The following is an 18,592-nucleotide window of genomic DNA, read 5'->3' on the forward strand; positions in this document are numbered from 1 at the left end:
TCCAGGTTCTAATAATAACTCGTTTAATAGATTGATATGAGAATAGGTCTTCCTTTTTAAAAGCCAATTCTTGCACCACTTTGTACGATTTTTCTTCTTTTTTTTACTGCCAGTACTGCCGCCACTGCTAGGACACACTTTCAAGATATCATTATTCGCGCGTTTTAATTCCACTGACTGAACCGTGCTAATTGTTCGTAGTGTGTGTGAGCTTTAAACTGTTCCACCCTAGTTTGCGCGATTTTGTACGTACGGGCCGATTCGCGCGAATTGAACGAAGTCTATGGGGCCCTTTAGCTTTGTTTTGGTTCCGATTTTGGGATTATTCTAGAACTGCGCGGAACTCGTTGCGCCGTAAAGTAAAATCCGGAATCGCTCCCGTTTCAATTCTGCATGGTATGGAACCCGAATGCTTGACGCACTGGCAGTAAACAGCTGATTCTGATTGTTTATTTACTAAACACAACTTTTTGAAATTTTGAATATTGCTAATTGCTTTGGTTTTGGACCTTTATATTTATTTTAAACATTAGGACTGGAATAAAAATAAATGTAACTGCATTAATAGTAGGTAATTAATTTTTTAAAGATTTTTTTTACACAATGTATTTTGGCTTATTAGGAGGAGCTTTTAACATCTAGCGATACATCAGCTTCTTCTGACGATTTAGAGGGTGTTTTGGAAGTTGTTATACCAGAAGTGTTGCAACATAGGCAGAAAAATGAAAACTATGCCGAGAGCATAATGCCCATGTATACAGAACAAGAATTCTTAGAGCATTTTAAAGTTCCGAGACTTGTGGTCATAGAGCTAGCTAGAGACTTCCAGGAGTCTGAATATTATCCTAAAAAAGACACCGGATTTTTAAGAATTGGTGCTGAAAAGTCAATATGTATTTTTATTTGGTACGCAAGTCATGAAGCTGCCTCATTTAGAGATGTTAGTGACAGATTTAATATTGCTATAAGTACGTTACATGTTTTAATACACAATGTAATTTACTTCTTAAGTAATAAGTCGAGAGAGGTAATATGCTGGCCAACAGAGAACGAAAAAGTTGTAATTGAACAACAATTTTTGGAAATGGGTTTTCCTGGTGTGCTTGGGGCTATGGATGGGTCACATGTTAGGATTGACCAACCTAAAAATGATCCAGAGAGCTATTTGAATAGAAAGAAGTTTTATTCCATTCAGGTAAGTTTTATGGTTGAATTTATACAAGGCATTAGACAGTTAAAATTATTTTTCATCCACTAGACCATCATTTCAACCTAAAATGACAGTCAAAAATGTGTGCATGTATTTTTTGACTTTGAGAATGTCATTTTGGGTTAAAATGATGATTGAGTAAACCCAAAATAATTTTGACTGTCCCATTCCTTTTTGGCGACAACAAGGTTTTATTTGACAATTAACTTAAATGTTTCCTTTTTTCAGTTTCAAGTAGTCTGTGATTCAAGCCGTAAAATTAGAGATGTGTTCATTGGCTTTCCTGGGTCGGTGCACGATGCAAGGGTGTTTAATAATTCTCCACTATTTCATAGTTTACCCGAAAGATGTGGAGAAAAAGTTATCCTAGCAGATAGTGCCTATCCTTGTCTACGCAATGTTTTGACACCATATAAGGACAATGGTAATTTGAGTGAAATTGAAAAAAATTTTAATATCAAATTAAGCCATTGTCGCATTGTCATCGAACATGTCTTTGGAATTCTAAAACAAAAATTTAGGCAGCTATACCATCTAAAACTTAGAGATGAGACATTGATATGTCATTTTATAAGAGCCTGTTGTGTTTTGCACAACTTAACTTTAAATCTAGAGCAGGAGTTGATTGAAGAGCCTCAAGGAGCTGATAATATTCCACATCCATATGTTGGAGAAAATATTGAGGAAAACATGGCTGGCAACGCTTATAGGAATTACGTAGCTGCCCTATTATTTAATCAGTAAAATAAATAAAAAACTGTTTATACTTTATTATGCCTTTTATTTTTGTCAATAAGTGTATTTTTGAGTTGTCTCACAAACAAATGGGTCACACTATTATATATACATACATATAAGTATTATGAAATAAGCAAAAGGAATAATTAACAAAAATTTACATTTCCTAAGTAATATTTTTAACAAAAAAGGAAACACACTTTGCTAATCTTAAGTCTATGGAAAATACAAATGTGTACTTAAAACTAATAAATTTCTCACAAAAAAAAAAGATTCTTATAAGTATAACTGCCGCATTGATATGGTCAACTGTATAAAAACTAGCTTCCCACCTGCATAAAAATTTAAATTCCATGTGCATAGTATTTTCTAAGGCATTGTTTGACATGTGGAATGCTGATGGTTTTTGACAGGTGACCAAATTATTGATTGAGGCAATTATAGCTACCTTAGAATTAAAAAAAAACTTAAACTCATTCTGGAAAATAATCTTAAGAATTTTAAACAGCCTTTTTGCCTTACATAAGAATCACAGTTTTTTAAATTAAATCACAAAGCGTTCCGCCTTAAGATTATAGAGGTAATAACATAAATGTATATTATTAGGTTCAAAACAAATGCAGGTCTCATATAATGGGGTTACTAAGCACCTAGGGTTCAGAGAATACATTTCATGACTGCTTTATTTACACTATATTGATATTATTCTTGATGACAACACTTACTGTAGGTATTTTAAGATTGTTATTGTTTGAAAAGGGTGTTATGATGGAAATTATGCTTTTTACCCTATATGCAAAGGAACCCTATTTTATGGCACCTATTACTGGGTATCTTCAGTGTCTTGCCTTGCTTCCCAGGCCAGGGTATTAGTTGATTGTACCAATAACTGCAGAATATTTGTTCTACGAACCCTGTCTTCATGTTTTGCTGCTTCCAACTGTAACCTTCGTTCATCTCTAGCCGACTTCTCATTGTAAAATTTTTTTAGGTCATTCTTCATTTCTAATAAAATTTCATTTCTTTTTTTGTAGCTAGAGGTACTGCGTCTTACCGATTGTTTTCGCACTTGTTTTACAGATGGAGTAGATACAGTCGCTGAAATATTTTCCGTGATCTGCAATACTGGTATTTCAACAGGTTGTTCCATGTTAGGGGTATTCGATGGTGTACTACGAGGTGTATTACTTGGATTTATAATACTAAGCTGCTTTCTCTGACTGCTGAAAGAATCACCTCCTTGATTTTCTTTATTTACATGAATTTCCGAGTGAATTTTAGAACTACTAGAAAGTAAAATAGTAGGAGTAATGTTCTTCTTTTTTCCATAGATCTGGTCAAACTCTTCTTCATATTCAAAAATTTTGCGTGACCTGCTAGTTTTGTTATTGTTATCAATAACTTTTTTATAATTTCTTTCAAGTGTCTTCCATCGGTTCTCACATTTTGAAGCACTTATGGTCACTTTAAATGTGTTGAAAAGTTCCCTTGCAACAATTTCCCAAAGGCGTTTCATAGACTTTACTTCAAAGGAACCTAGTCTTGCCTTATATTTTCTATATATTTCAATTAATGCCAGTGTTTTCGGCCGTGAATTTAAAAATTGATCTGCTTCAGTACATTCACTTCCTTGCATTGAAGAATATTCAATTATTTCTTGATGGATCACTAAAATTGAAAAAAAAAGCAATCCGTTAAAGAGTTACACTTTATAATCTTGTGAAATTAAAATTACTTACTATCTTGATCCATTTGAGAATACATATTTCAACGTTTTATTTTAAAAAACTAAAACTTAAAAAAAATCAATTAGGTTAAGTGAAATCTATCTACAAGAAAAACAATAAACATTAACAAAGCATAAAAAATAACTTATTTACTTCTTCTTCTTCTCAAATTTGGTGAAGTCGGGTAAAATTGTAAGGATATATTTTTTGCGCATGTGCGAACTGCCTGATTCTGAATTAATCCCTACTCTCGAGCAGGGATTTTTGGACGATTCTAGGACAATTCTGAACCGGTCCAAAAAAAAAAACCAAACTTTCAATTCTAATTTAACCAAAACGCATAAAACAATCTGCGCATGTGCAAAACAATTCTAGGACGATTCTAACAGGAACCAAAACAAAGCTATTAGCTTTGTTCGCGGGTCCGATTCCGAACCAGTTCAGGGACTATTCGCATGCGCATTGGGTAAAACTGCGTTCGCGGTGAAAAATTCTGAACTTTTGGTAACAGTTCTGCGTTCGCGAATCATCTTGAACGGGTTTGTTATTGATTCGGAATCGGTTCTAGCAGTCCCCAGATTTTGGCTGGTATTATTAGTTCGGTTCTCTCTATTCGAAATTAGTCAGATGTTTGTATGACATTTGAGTTTTTATACTGTTTATTTTTGTTGTATTGTAGTTGTGTTTATTATTGTTTTTGTATAAGACTTTGGTTTTAACTCGAGTTTTAAGCATTCTTTGAAAACTTTTTAGGGTTATAACACCTATTACCAGCATCTAAACAGCTTGTATAGCTTAAATAGTAAGTAGGTATAATATTTGTTTATATTTATAATTTCTTGAACTTTAATTGTTTTAGTTGGCTTTTCAATTACTTTCCTCATAATGTCTGACCATTTGTCCTCCATCGATGAAGATATGGAGGAATTATTGGAACTTGTTCAGGTTCCTAAGAGCAAGGCTTATTTTGAAGAAATTGTGCCCCAGTTTAGTGAAGAACAATATGTTGAACATTTTCGCCTAACCCGAGAAATGTCTAATGAACTAACAAACTGTTTTGCTAACTCTCAGTACTACCACTGGCAAGAAGACGATTCTGATAAATTAACTCCTCTTAAAATCATAACTATTTTTTTGTGGTATGCTTTAAATGAGTCAGCTTCGTTTCGAGATGTTTCTGACAGATTTAACATAACTAAAAGCACATTATTTAAAATTATAAGGAGAGTTACTGTTTACGCGCTACGTACTTTAAAATCAATTATACATTGATACTTTCTGTTAAAAATAAACAATGGTTAGTTCAGCGCGCCCTAAAGGCCGCTATTCACTAACAGACCGCCCGCAGGCCGATGCCTGAAGGCATCTAGCCCTGAGGCGTGTTCTCTCCACATACACGCAAGTCGACTGCAAGTCGAGACCTGCCGCCGTTAGAAACCCTACTGTGAATGGTGATTTCTTGTCAGTTTATGTCCGAAGGCCAGAACTTTCATCAATTTTAAAAATTGGACTGAAGGTCAGCAATTTTTTTTTTAATTTTGTCGTTTTAAACAGGATAAATATGAGAGACAGGTGCAACCAACCTGAATTTATAGGGTTAGTTGGGGTAAATGTAAACAGGGGTAAATGTAAACGCCCCAAAAAATATAGAAATAAATATATTACGATTTGAAAAACCGCGCGAAATAGACGACGCCATTTCCCCACTCTTCATATCAGGTCGGCTCGTGATGATAGGTTAACGTGTTTCTGCATTTTCAGGCCAATATCGTCACGGTGTATTTATCGATGCTTGTAAGTTTGGTAGTGTGGTGAAGTTTTTTCTTGTAAATGCTTGTTTTGAGGTAAGTACTTTGCAAGGAGCAATAAGGGTTAGGCTTAGTTTAAAGTTATGTTTTAAAAATAAATGAGTGAACAATAATGTTTGTTTACATTTTAATGTAGGTGTTTATATTTATCCCAAGGTTTTGTGCTCATGGGGGAAATGAAAACAAGCTTTTGGCGTAAATGTAAACAATATTTGGAAATTAATTTCACTATTGAAACAAGTTTAAACATTCATTAATAACCTATTTTTAAGAAGGAAGAAACCAATAGCAACAGTCGTTCTTTTAATTATTGACTTTGGTTAGTTTTGTTTGTTTTTGTTGATAAAATGAAAATAATTTCTTATTTTTACTAGTCAGGTAGTGTTATTGCGAATTTCGGATATTTATGGTAACACAATTTAATATATGTTTTTTTTTGCAGCACTTACCATGCCACGGAATTATGTTAAAAAAACAGGTGGACGGTCATATTCCTCAGAAGACCTTGCACACGCTGTTGATGATGTTATCAACAAAAATAAGAGCTACCGTCAAGCCGAAATATATTACAGAGTGCCAAAAGCTGTTATTTATAATCGAATATCAGGAAGAAAAACTTCGATGAACGTTACTGGACCAGGTCGTACATAAGTTTTATCACCAGAAATCGAAAATGAAATTGCAAAATGTTTATTGACAAGGGCAAAAATGGGTCTACCCTGTGATAAGGCCGAAATGCGGAAATCGGTTGGAGAATATGTAAATGCTAAAGCATTGAAAACTCCTTTCAAAGACGGTATCCCTGGCGAAGATTGGTACTACTCTTTCATGAAAAGAAATCCAAACCTTTCTTTAAAAAAGCCAGAACACCTCCAAAAGTTAAGAAAGGACGCAAGGAAACCAGAAGTTATTTACAAGTTTTATAAAGATCTCAAAAATGTTATGGATAGAAATAATTTGACGGATAACAAAAGCAGTTTTATATTTAATGCTGACGAGTCAGGATTCAACTATGATCCAAGTAGAATCAGAGCCATTGGTAGTAAAGGTAAAGCGCTCTGTCGTGTATCTGGTGGATCTGGCAGGGAATCCATCACAGTTCTGGCATGTGTTTCTGCAGATGGTAGGGCCCTCCCCCCACTGATCGTTTTCAAAGGGGCTGGTGTCCAAGCACGGTGGACGTCACAAAATGCTTACCCCGGAACACTGTACGCTGCTTCTACGAATGGTTGGATGGAGGAACCTCAGTTTTACAACTGGTTTACTACTTCATTTATACCTTATGTTAAGAACCTGAGAATTTCTACAAATTTGCCAGAAAAAGCTGCCCTATTATTATTTGATGGCCATTGCAGCCACATGAGTGTGAGGCTAATTGAGGAGGCTATGAAATACAATATCGAACTTATGAAGTTTCCAAGTCATCTAACAGATAAGCTGGGCCCCTCGACAAATGTGTGTTTGGCCCAGTAAAGCTCAGTTGGAATAGGCAATTAATCAAGTACGGTAAGCAGCAGATGGGTCGTGGTTCAGGGCGATTATCTAAAACCGTGTTTTCTGAACTTCTCGGATCAACATGGACAGAATCTATGCTGGATAAGAATATAATATCAGGTTTTAAAAGTACCGGCATATACCCTGTTGACTCAACCATGTTTCCTGAAGAGGAGTTTTCCATAGGAGATTTGAAAAAATTCAGAGAGTCTTCACACAACAATCTCTAGAAGCGAGGGAGACCGGTGTGTTTCATGTCAAGATGCTCAAACAAGTTCAAGTAGAACTATACATTCTCCTCAGTCATCAACTTTGTTTGAAGCTTCCGAGAACCCCCAACCATTAACCTCATCTCACGCTTCCGAGAACCCCCAGCTATCAACTTCATTTCCACTTTCCAAGAACCCCCAGCCATCAACTTCATTTCAAGTTTCCGAGAACCTCCAGCCATCAACTTCATTTTAAGTTTCCGAGAACCCCCAGCCATCAACTTCATTTCAAGATTCCGAGAACTCCCAGCGATCAATATCTGCTGCAACTAATATTACCCTTTCCCGTATTTTTATCCCTGATGAAGTCGTGCCCTTAAGACCTGCTACTATACAAGATAAGTTGATAATTCCTAGATTAAAACAACAAATTTATGGAGAAGTTTTGACCTCAAGTGAAGTGCTCAAAAGACTAAGAGAAGCAGAAGAGAAAAAAAAAACCAAACCTAAGAAGGGTAAAAAACGAGAAACAACCACAGAAATAACAGCACCAAAAATAGGGACCCAAACCAAAAAGACAAAAAAACAGAAAATAGAAACAACGGATGATGAAAGTGAGATAAGTTTCCATAAGAGCGATGAAGATTCGTGCGATGAAACATTTAATATACATATAGACATTGAAAAAGTAGAAAATATTTCTCAACTATCCAAAGGCCAATTTGTATTGGTTTCTTTCAAAGGAGGAAAAAGGAATAGCACCATATTCAAATATGTGTGTGTGATTGAAGAAAATGATTCAACAGTAAAAATCACAGGTCTGAAGTTCTGGTATTCTTCTAAAATGCTGTTTGCTGTTAACGAAAGCGATGTCAGCTACATTTCTATAGATCAGATTGTAGGAATACTTCCAGATCCCGGGATTCAGATGAAAGGGGAAAGAATTTTGTATAAATTTTTGGGACCTGTGCTAGTACAGGAGAGCAATTAGTTAAATATCTCGGCAATAAGTTGCGTTTGTATTAGTTATTTAGTGTACATTTTACTAATTTTTAGTTCATTTGTATAAGTTTATATGTATAAGTAAAAGTTTTAAAATAATGGTTGTCTGTAGCCACAGATTTTGAAATAAAATAATCAAAATACAGGTTTGTTTTTGTTAGTATGGGATAATATGGGGTAAATGTAAACATGCCTTTAAACTACTTTGTTCACATTTGCCCCATGATTTTATGTGATGTAATGCTCAACTAAGCAGGAACGTGTTTACATTTACCCCGTCAGGTCTGGGGTAATTGTAAACACGACATATGTTAACAAATTATTTTTTTCCTAAAACACATGTATATTATTATAAAAACACTTATAGCTCCCTTCAAGAGGAGGGTTTAGCTTATTTATATTCTAATTTTTGAGTTAAAAAGACTTTTAAACTCAAAAACTTACCTCAAATTTTAAAAGTGAGAAAACTGTTTCCAATTACCCCAAACTGGATTGATAGATATTTATAGAAATCAGCCGTGTTTATGGAAAATAAAATCAAAACATTATTCCAACCGACAAATGCGGGAACAAGCATATTCTGCATTATTGCAGTATTATAAAACTGTCGATGAAAAAGCTACAGTGGATACAGTAAAAAATAAAATAAATAATCTAAGAAGTTCATTTAGAAAAGAACTGAAAAAAGTAAATAAAAGTAAAAAATCAGGTAGCGGTTCAGAACAAGTATATGTACCCAAACTTTGGTATTTCAAGTTACTTATGTTTACATCTGATCAGGAAACTTCGCTGAAACCAATTTCAAACGACAGTGATTACAAACATGACACAGAAGAAGAGATTTCTGATAACGAGGTAAGTGAAAAAACGTTTTTTTTCTTAGTTGATGTTGCAATCTTTGGCGTGTAGTGCATAACACTGTGTTGTGTGTTTTTTTGCACAAGGTGTTTTGTAATTTCATATATAATAATATATGTTATGGCTAATATAGATACTTGGGTAGTTTGCAATCTAGCCAGCTATTTTGCAAACTAGCCAGATGCGCTGTTATTTTGGAGTAATCTGCATATTCTTGCAAAATAGCGGATAACGAGTTGCTAGTTTACGAACAAGCTGGCTAGTATGCACACTATCTGAAAAATCTGTTTTAAATGGGTATTTTATGTAGGTTAATTTAGTAAAATAGCTGCTAGTTTGTATGCCAACAGATAATTTATACGACTATTTAATTTTTTTAGTAAATATTAAAACAAAAGAATATAATCTCCAAAGTAACCAAAAAAATTATATAGTTACTACTATAGTCTGCATACTAGCCAGCTAGTTTGTAGACTTGTCAAACTCATTACCTGCTATTTCGCAAGAATATGCAGATTCCTGCAAAATAACAGCGCATCTGGCTAGTTTGCAATGTAGCTGGCTATACCATACAGTAATGGTATTTTATAAATATCTACAAAAATAAATACATAAAAAAAATAGTTACATTACAAAAAATTATCTTGCCAGGACACTTTTCCTCTCTGCATAAAATACTGTTTGTAAGCATCGCGATTTTTTTTGCCATGTGTGATGGATTTCTACCATAACCTAGTTGTTATTTAAGGTGTTTTCGCTTCTCCAATCTCCCGGTATTATGTCCCCAGTATCAAGGAGTACACTATCAACGATGTTTTTAGATAAGTAGGCGTTTGTTGCATGGCGCCGTAAAAAGTTATGTAGGACACAAGATGCGAGGACAATGTAATTTATTTTTTCAGGCTTCATATTAATTGCAGTATGAAAAACGCGTTAACTAAAATGCCAAACGCGTTTTCTACAGTACGCCTGGCTCGACTACATCTATAGTTAAAGATTCGTTCATCCGCGTAACGTAATCGGCGTTAACCATTGCCATTAAGACGACACTGTCATAACCTTTATAGTTATAAAAGTATGATCCACTATTACATGGCTTGACAATTCTAATAAGCTTCCCATCAATGGCACCTCCACAGTTGGGAAAATTCCATCTACTCTCGAAGTTTCTTGCTATATCTTGCCATTCCTCACGGGTTTTGGGAAACTAAAAAAAAAATCTGCCATGAAAATACCTAAATTTCGCCTATTTTTATTTTAGAAGTTTAACATTATTCTAGATAATAATATACTCGTATTTTAGAAATCTTGCTTTATTTTTTTAGGCCGAACATATTAACGAAGAAATTTCGAGTCCCAGAAGTACTGGTATTGACGAATCTGAAGATACGAATACCGTACCAACGCCACTAACTTCCCCTCAACCGGCTGTTTTGGCAAGTAATAGCAGATGTTCCTCAAAACAGAGTATATTACTCAATACAGAGTATATTACTTATTAAGTCAATAATTAACATAATGGTCTTTCAAGTCGAATAATAATCAGTATTAAGTGCAAAAACAAGTATTTTTATCCGGATTTCTGGCAATTACGTGGTGTAATTTGCATACAATAACAGAGGCTGTCCTGTTTGGCGCGTGGTTTTGCTGGTTTAATGGCGGGATTGTTACACTGAAAACGTCGTTGTGACGTTTATGAGGAAAATGGTACAAAAAGGAAAGTGATGCAGTTAAGTAAAGTCCGCTAAGAGTGAGTATGTATCCTTTTGATTCCTAATTGTTTATTTCTTGATGCTGATTGCTGTTTCGATCTGTACTAAAGTGTTTTAAGCTTGATATGCTTAATTGTTACATTACTTAAATAGCTGCAGGCTTCAATTTCTTTTTATAAATAATAAATTTGCTAAAAAATTAAAAAAAAGTTGCTACAGAAGAGCTTAAACGTAAAAGAGGTGCATTAAAAAGTAAGATTACAAATTTTTCTAAATTTATTACGCCGTTTTTGACAAAAAATATTGAGGATATTACAGAAGTTGAAGTTATAAATATTGAAAAACGATTGGAAATGTATGAAACGGTTATTCATGAATTTGACGGCTTGCAAATGGAAATCGAATGTTGTATTACAGGTGAGGATGTAGACGCACTGTTGGAAGTTGAATATAATGAAAGGGCAAATTTTGAGGGTAAATTTTATGAACTTTTAAGTTTAGTAAAAAGTTTTGTATTAAAATTAAATGTAAACAACAGTTCGTCTGCATCCCACAAAAGCGAAAGTGTTGCTAGTAAGCAAAGTGAACAAAATAACTTGACTTACTTGGTAAAATTGCCCAAAATTTCAATGCCTACATTTCGGGGAAAGAATCTAGAATGGTTAGAATATCGTGATACATATGAATCCTTGATCCATAATAATGAAAGTCTTTTAATTTTCACTTAAATTTCATTATTTACGCGCGTCCTTGGAAGGTGCTCCTGCCGAAATTCTCAAAACTATGGAATTTAGTGCTCAGAACTACGGTACGGCATGGAAATGCATAATAGAACGTGATAACTGTCCTAGATTATTAATCGATTACCATGTTAAGGCATTACTTAATATCGAACCGGTAAAAAGGGATTGTTCTGCTGAATTGAGAGCTTTGAGTGATACCCTAATAAAAAACTTAAGAGCCTTAAAGCAGTTGGAACAGCCTACGGAAAATTGGGATGTATTAATAGGGGCCCTAGCATCGGAAAAGTGAGAAAGAAAGAGTGGGAAAAACTTAAAACTCAATACTAAAAATAACTCAATAATAAAACTAAAAATACTGTTCCAACGTTTGAGGATTTTAAAGTTTTTCTAAGATCGAGAGCGGAATTACTAGAGTCACTTGAGCACAATATTTCTACAGGTGCAACTTATAAAGATAAACAATTAGAAAAGCGTAAGCCAAATATAACTCGCGGTTTTTTGGCCACTGATGGCAACGATAAAAATATTTCTAAGGTTCAGTCTTATACCCCTGTTTGTCAGTTGTGCAAAGGCGCACATTTTATTAAAAATTGCTCAGATTTTTTAAAGTTATCAAATGAGGAAAGGTGTAAAAAAGTTATATCTCTTAAAATGTGTTTAAATTGCTTGCGTTTTGGACATCTTTCTAAAAATTGCAGAAATTCTACATGCAGAAAGTGCCACAGAAAACATCACACCTTACTGCATTTTGAGAATAGCTCCGCATTTAATCAAAATTTCTTGAATACTGAAAATATTACTCACGGTGATGACGAGGCAAGAAATATATGAGTAAACAAACAGCTAGCACTAATGCTCTTTCAGCAAGTGGTTTGATTGATACTGTAATTTTGTCCACAGCATTTGTAGATTTATTAGATAAAAATGGAAAGTTGCATACTGTTAGAATTCTACTCGACAGCGGTCCTCAGTCGAGCTTCATTTTACGATCGTTATGTGATAAGTTGGGTTTAAGTTTGGAAAAAACTAATATATCGGTAAAAGGTCTAAATGGTACTCTATCAAGCATCGAGTTTAAATGCAATGTTTCACTAAAATCACAATATTACAATTTCTCAGGAAATATTTCTTGTTTTTTGTTAGATCAAATAACAGAAAATTTACCTAATATAAAAATTGATGTAAGTAAGTTAGATATTCCTGCCAATATAAAGCTGGCTGATCCGACATTTTAAGTACCTTCTAAAATTGATATGCTTATAGGTGCGGATCTATTTTGGAGTTTGATAAGTAACGGTCAACATATACTGGGAAAAAATAAACCTATATTGCAAAAAACTAGACTTGGGTGGATTCTCTCCGGCCCTGTGACCAATCTTCAAGGTCCATCTTATTCCTCTAGATCCATTTCATGCAACTTTTCGCAAAGCTTTGAAACAAGCATTCAAAATCAATTGTCACGGTTCTGGGAAATTGAGGAGTTGCCCAACGTAAAACCTTTATCTCAGGAAGAGGCTTTCTGTGAAAAAAATTTCGAAGATCATGTTAAGCGTTTACCTAATGGTCGCTTTGTGGTTTCACTACCCTTGAAGGATTCTGTTTCAAAACTTGGTGACTCATACACTCAAGCTAAAAATCGTTTTTTAAATCTAGAAAAGAATAAATTACAAAAGGACCCTATTTTTAAAAAATTATATTGCGATTTTATGGAAGAATATATTACACTAGGGCACATGAAAAAGGTGACAGATAATGAACAAAATAATAAAATTACATATTATATGCCCCACCATAATGTCCTTCGGTAAAATAGTCTAACGACGAAATTACCTACGGTTTTTGATGCATCTGCACCTTCTTCATCCGGTTATTCGTTGAATCATTTACAACCTACTGGCCCTACATTACAAGATACTTTGTTTTCAATTTTAGTACGCTTTCGAAAGCATAAGATTGTGATATCTGCGGATATTGAAAAGATGTACAGAAACGTGAATATTTCTAGTGAGTGCTTGCCTCTACAACGAATTTTGTGGAGATTTAATCCTAATGATAAACTTGAAGTTTATGAACTTCAAACAGTTACTTACGGTACAACTACTGGGTCTTTTTTGTCAATTCGTTGTCTTTTTCAAATTGCATTGGAGAATGAAAATTCAGAAGCCGAGCTTTCAGAAATTATAAGGTCGGATTTTTACGTGGATGATTTGCTGACTGGCGGTGAGTCAGTTAAAAACGTAGTTCGCATATGCGTTGGAGTCTCTAATATTTTGAGTCAAGGTTGCTTTAACCTTTGAAAATTCATGTCAAATAGTTCGGTTTTGAGAACAGATTTTTGAGAACAGAAGTTTTGAAACAGATTCCTGGTAACAATGAAAATATAAAAATAGTTGATTTAAGTGAAAATGAAAATGCAAAAACATTAGGTTTGATTTGGAACCCATCTTCGGATAAGTTAATGTATAAAATAAGTAAATAAGAAAGTAATTCCCCTGTAACAAAACAAGAAATCTTGTCGCGAATATCTCAAGTCTTTGATCCTTTGGGATTATTGAGACCCTGCATAATCATTGGGAAAATTCTAATGCAAAAGTTATGGTTAGAAAAACTCTCTTGGGATGAGGGTATTCCATTACATCTGCATACAGCTTGGATGGTTTTCAGAGAGGAACTTCCTTTACTTAACAGTCTAAAGATTGATAGACATGTTATTTGTGATAATCCTAATTGGATAGAATTACACGGTTTTGCAGATTCTAGCGAGCGTGCTTATGGCGGCTGTTTATATATCCGATCAATCGATAAACTTGACAGTGTAACCGTAAAATTACTTTGTGCAAAAACAAAAGCACCTCTGAAAACAATCACAATTCCTAAATTGGAGTTGTGCGGGTGTTTAGTGGCCTCAAGATTAGCGGAGCAGGTGGTTAAGTCTTTTAAGTTATCATTTGATGCTAAATTCCTATGGACCGACTCAACGGTTGTGTTGGGTTGGTTAAAAACCGAGGCTGGTAGGCTAAAATCTTTTGTAAGCAATCGTATAGCTGAAATTCAAAATATTACTTCCACGTATTATTGGAATCATCTTTCTGGAGATGTTAATCCGGCAGATATTTTGACGCGCGGGGTCAAACCAAGTGAAATAAAAAATATGAATCTTTGGTGGTTTGGTCCAAAATTTTTAATTCTTGAAAAATCGTCTTGGCCCATCAATACTGTTAAGCCTGACGATCTTCCAGACATGCGTAAGCCTGATTCTTTTTCTTTTCGACAAACAGTTGCATGTAATTTCATAAATGATTTCTCTTCATTAAATAAATTAAAAAGAGTCGTTGCATATATATGAAGATGGAAAAATAACCATAAAATATTAAAGGAAAATCGGGAAACAGGCTTTCTTAGTGTTTCAGAATTAAATAGAGCATTTATTGTCATTTTAAAAATTTCTCAAAATGAAACGTTTTTTGAAAAATAAAAAACTTAAGGATAATAAATCAATTCCTCATGATAGTAAGATTCTTTCTTTAAATCCTTTTTTGGATAAAGATGGCATATTGAGGGTTGGGGGTCGTCTAGGATCCTCCAATTTTAAGTATGAGAAAAAGCACCCTATTATGTTGTCGGAAAAGCATCATTTAACAAAACTGATTTTAAAAAATGAACATATATCTTTATTACACTGAATATATAATAGCAAGCGTTCGTAATAAGTTTTGGCCAATCAATGGCAGATCATTATGTAGAAAGATTGTGCACAAGTGTATTCGATGCTTTAGATATAACGCAAAGCCTTTTGCACCTGTAATGGGTGATTTACCTCGTGAGCGTTTAGAATCAAGACAACCATTTAAGGTTGTTGGCGTAGATTACGCGGGTCCAGTTTTAATCAAAAATAAAATTGGTCGTTCTTCTCGATCCTCAAAAGCATATTGCATTTGTTCGTCTGCTTTATCACCAAAGCGATCCATTTAGAGTTAGTGTCAGACCTCTCCAAAGAATCCTTTTTAATGTCATTCCGTAGGTTTTGTGGACGACGCGGAAGGCCTTCCATGGTATTCTCCGACAATGGAAAAAATTTTGTAGCAGCTTGTTCCGAGCTGCGCGAATTGGGTAATTTTTTCAAGTTAAATCAAGAATGTATTGAAAAGGAAATGACGAATGATAATATAACATGGAAATTTATTCCACCGTACTCCCCTCATTTTGGTGGGTTGTGGGAGTCGGGCGTACGTTGCACCAAACATCACTTGAAAAGAGTAATCGGTGAAACTTCTTTAACATTTGAATGCTTGTATACGCTTTTGGTGCAGATCGAATCTGTACTCAATTCAAGGCCCCTTTCGCCCCTATTCTCTGAACCAGACGACTACTTACCTTTGACACCAGCTCACGGCTTAGTCGGCAAACCACTAAATTCTGTACCCGAATATGATACTAGTAATATTCCCGTTAATCGCCTCTCCGTATTCCAACACATACAACAAATGAAATCTCACTTTTGGAAGAGATGGAGCAAAGAGTTCGTCTCGGAGCTTCAAACACGAGTGAAATGGAAACTTAATCAAAGTTCATTAAAAGAAAACACTCTCGTCTTGGTCAAGGAAGACAATTTGCCTCCTGGTCAATGGAAGAGTCCTAGAAGCCCACCGTGGAAGGGATGGAATATCGCGAATGGCAACCATCAAGACTTCTAGTGGAGTAATAAAGCGCGGATTTCAAAAACTGTGCCCGTTACCTTTAGAATAGACTGTTGAACTCATTACTTAGTGTTAGTTTGTGTTGAAGCTGAGAGACTTCAAGTCGGGCGGTAGGTTTACGCGCTACGTACTTTAAAATCAATTATACATTGATACTTTCTGTTAAAAATAAACAATGGTTAGTTCAGCACGCCCTAAGCAGGCGAATGCCGTCCCCACCTAATGTTTATTCTCGATTCCCTTTTGTGCGGCTGTTCGTCGCCTGCCTTTTGCCGCGAGAGATGGAGAGAAGAGACGGACAGGACGGACTGATCAGTGTGTGTTTTTATATATTACGATAGACATATTACTTTGAATCAATTTTTATTTTTGTTTGTAAACCATATCAATTTTGTTCATTAAAGTTTTAAATAACACATCTCTCTTGTTTAAAATTACAGAGTATATTACTTATTAAGTCAATAATTAACAGTTACATATTTTTTAAGCAATTTGTCACCTGATGTCATAAAATGGCCTACTGTCATAGAGAGAGAAGAAATAGAGGCACATTTTGCAGCTAATAATTTTCCTGGTGTCATTGGAGTGATAAAAGGTCACCTGTTAAAAAACTTGTAAAACAATCCTCAACAATAACATTGTTTGACAAGTGGAAAAATTGTTTTTTGACAGCTGACCAAAATAAAATATTGATGGCGGCAACTATACTTTACCCTAGGTTACAGTAATTTTATTGTGTTTTAGGCTCAAGTTGTGTGTGACCATAAAAGAAGAATTCGGGATATATTTGTCGGTTATCCAGGATCAGTACATGACAGCCGTGTTCTGAGAAGCTCACCTTTGTACAGGTCCATGCAGGAAAAATGTGGAGAATCATATATTCTTGGTGACAGTGGGTACCCTTGCCTAAAAAATTTATTAACCCCTTTTAAAGACAATGGTCGTTTGACTAGACGACAAAGAAATTATAATTATGTTCTATCAACAAATAGATATGTTATTGAACATTGTTTTGGTATCCTTAAACAAAAATTTAGGCAACTCTACCATATTAAACTACGGGATACAGAATTTATTGTGCATTTTATAAGAGCCTGCTCTGTCTTGCATAATATATCTCATTTCGATTTCAACTTAGATAGTCATTTTAATATTATAGGTACCGTCAAACGGGGTTAAGTGAATCATAGTGGGTAAAATGAATTAATCGGGTATTTCCGCAAAAAAGTCGATCCCGTCGCAGACCTGCCCCATATAGTGACATTATTGCATCGAGATGACCTCGTTAGTATGTCTTTGTATGTGGTAGGGTGTGTTTCGCTGCTCAAAAAAATACACGTAAGTACCATAACGACATGTTCCGGTTAAACGATTTTTTTGTATTTTACAAAACTTTGGAAACGATTGGTTGCGGAAGTGATCAATATTAATATTTATTTACTTGAATGTAATTAATGTGTTTATTAGACATTAATAAACAAATTTGTGCTTAATTTTTGGTAAATTTTTTTTTTGTTAAATTTTAGCATTTTTTTTTTCTAAGATGGTAACTTTAATGGGTAAAATGAATCATTTAAGTGTCGCTGTAAATTTATGATTAAATTTTTTAGAACTTTTTTTTTAAATAATTTTTTATATAAAAAATATTTTTTTATTAGTTTTGGTCTTTTTAGCATGCCGAGAATTTACAAAAAAAAATTGGGGCCGCAGGGAAAATGTAACTACGATCAAGAATATGTTCGTCGAGCAGTGGCAGCGGTTAGACGAGGTGATATGTCCATGAGACAAGCATCTGAAAGATTTGGTGTACCTTTCAGTACCATTCAAAGAAGATATCATGGCAAACATTCTTTAAATTATGGTCGACAGCCTGTACTAAGTGGTGAGCAAGAGCTAAGACTAAAGGAGACAATCAAAATTTGCGCCGGCTGGGGATTCCCATTAAAAAGTACAGATGTTAGAGCAATTGTGCAACAATATCTAAATAGACTAGGAGTAAGGGATTCCAGATTTAAAGAAAATATGCCAGGGATGGACTGGTTCAAAAGTTTTATGAGCAGAAATAAAGACCTTACCGTTAAGTTGGCTGAAAATACAAAACGCGTTAGAGGTGCATTAACCCGCGAGGTTATTCAAAAATATTTTGAAAACTTGCAGGTCACGTTGAAAGACGTCCCTGCTCAAAATATTATCAATTACGACGAGACCAATTTTGTGGATGATCCCGGGTCGGCTAAAGTAATTACAAAAAGAGGTGCAAAGCATGCCCATAGGTTAATAGACTCCTCAAAGACCAGCACAACTGTGATGTTTGCAATAGCCGCTGATGGAACATTACTGCCTCCATATACGGTATACAAGGCAAAACATTCCTATGATGGTTGGACAGAGGGA

At 34.7% G+C, this 18,592-nt stretch overlaps 1 protein-coding gene across 1 annotated transcript; it reads left to right on the forward strand.

Annotated features, from left to right (window-relative positions):
* Positions 1-8,699: 8,699 nt before the first annotated feature.
* On the forward strand, positions 8,700-17,027 carry LOC126749264 (uncharacterized). The gene is made up of 3 exons (XM_050458961.1): positions 8,700-9,043; positions 10,372-10,532; positions 16,943-17,027. Exons 1-3 carry the CDS (start codon positions 8,750-8,752, stop codon positions 17,025-17,027), a joined length of 540 nt encoding a protein of 179 aa, XP_050314918.1. The 5' UTR covers positions 8,700-8,749.
* Positions 17,028-18,592: the final 1,565 nt, after the last annotated feature.

The sequence above is a fragment of the Anthonomus grandis genome, chromosome 23 (genome assembly GCF_022605725.1).
Source record: "Anthonomus grandis grandis chromosome 23, icAntGran1.3, whole genome shotgun sequence".
NCBI classification, from domain to species: domain Eukaryota; kingdom Metazoa; phylum Arthropoda; class Insecta; order Coleoptera; family Curculionidae; genus Anthonomus; species Anthonomus grandis.

Excerpts from the sequence above, each read along its gene's own strand:
- LOC126749264 (XM_050458961.1), top strand. The coding sequence starts at position 8,750 with ATGCGGGAACAAGCATATTCTGCATTATTGCAGTATTATAAAACTGTC. Across the intron at positions 9,044-10,371 it reads AAGAGATTTCTGATAACGAG|GCCGAACATATTAACGAAGA; the intron begins GTAAGTGAAAAA and ends TTATTTTTTTAG. Across the intron at positions 10,533-16,942 it reads AGTATATTACTCAATACAGA|GCTCAAGTTGTGTGTGACCA; the intron begins GTATATTACTTA and ends ATTGTGTTTTAG.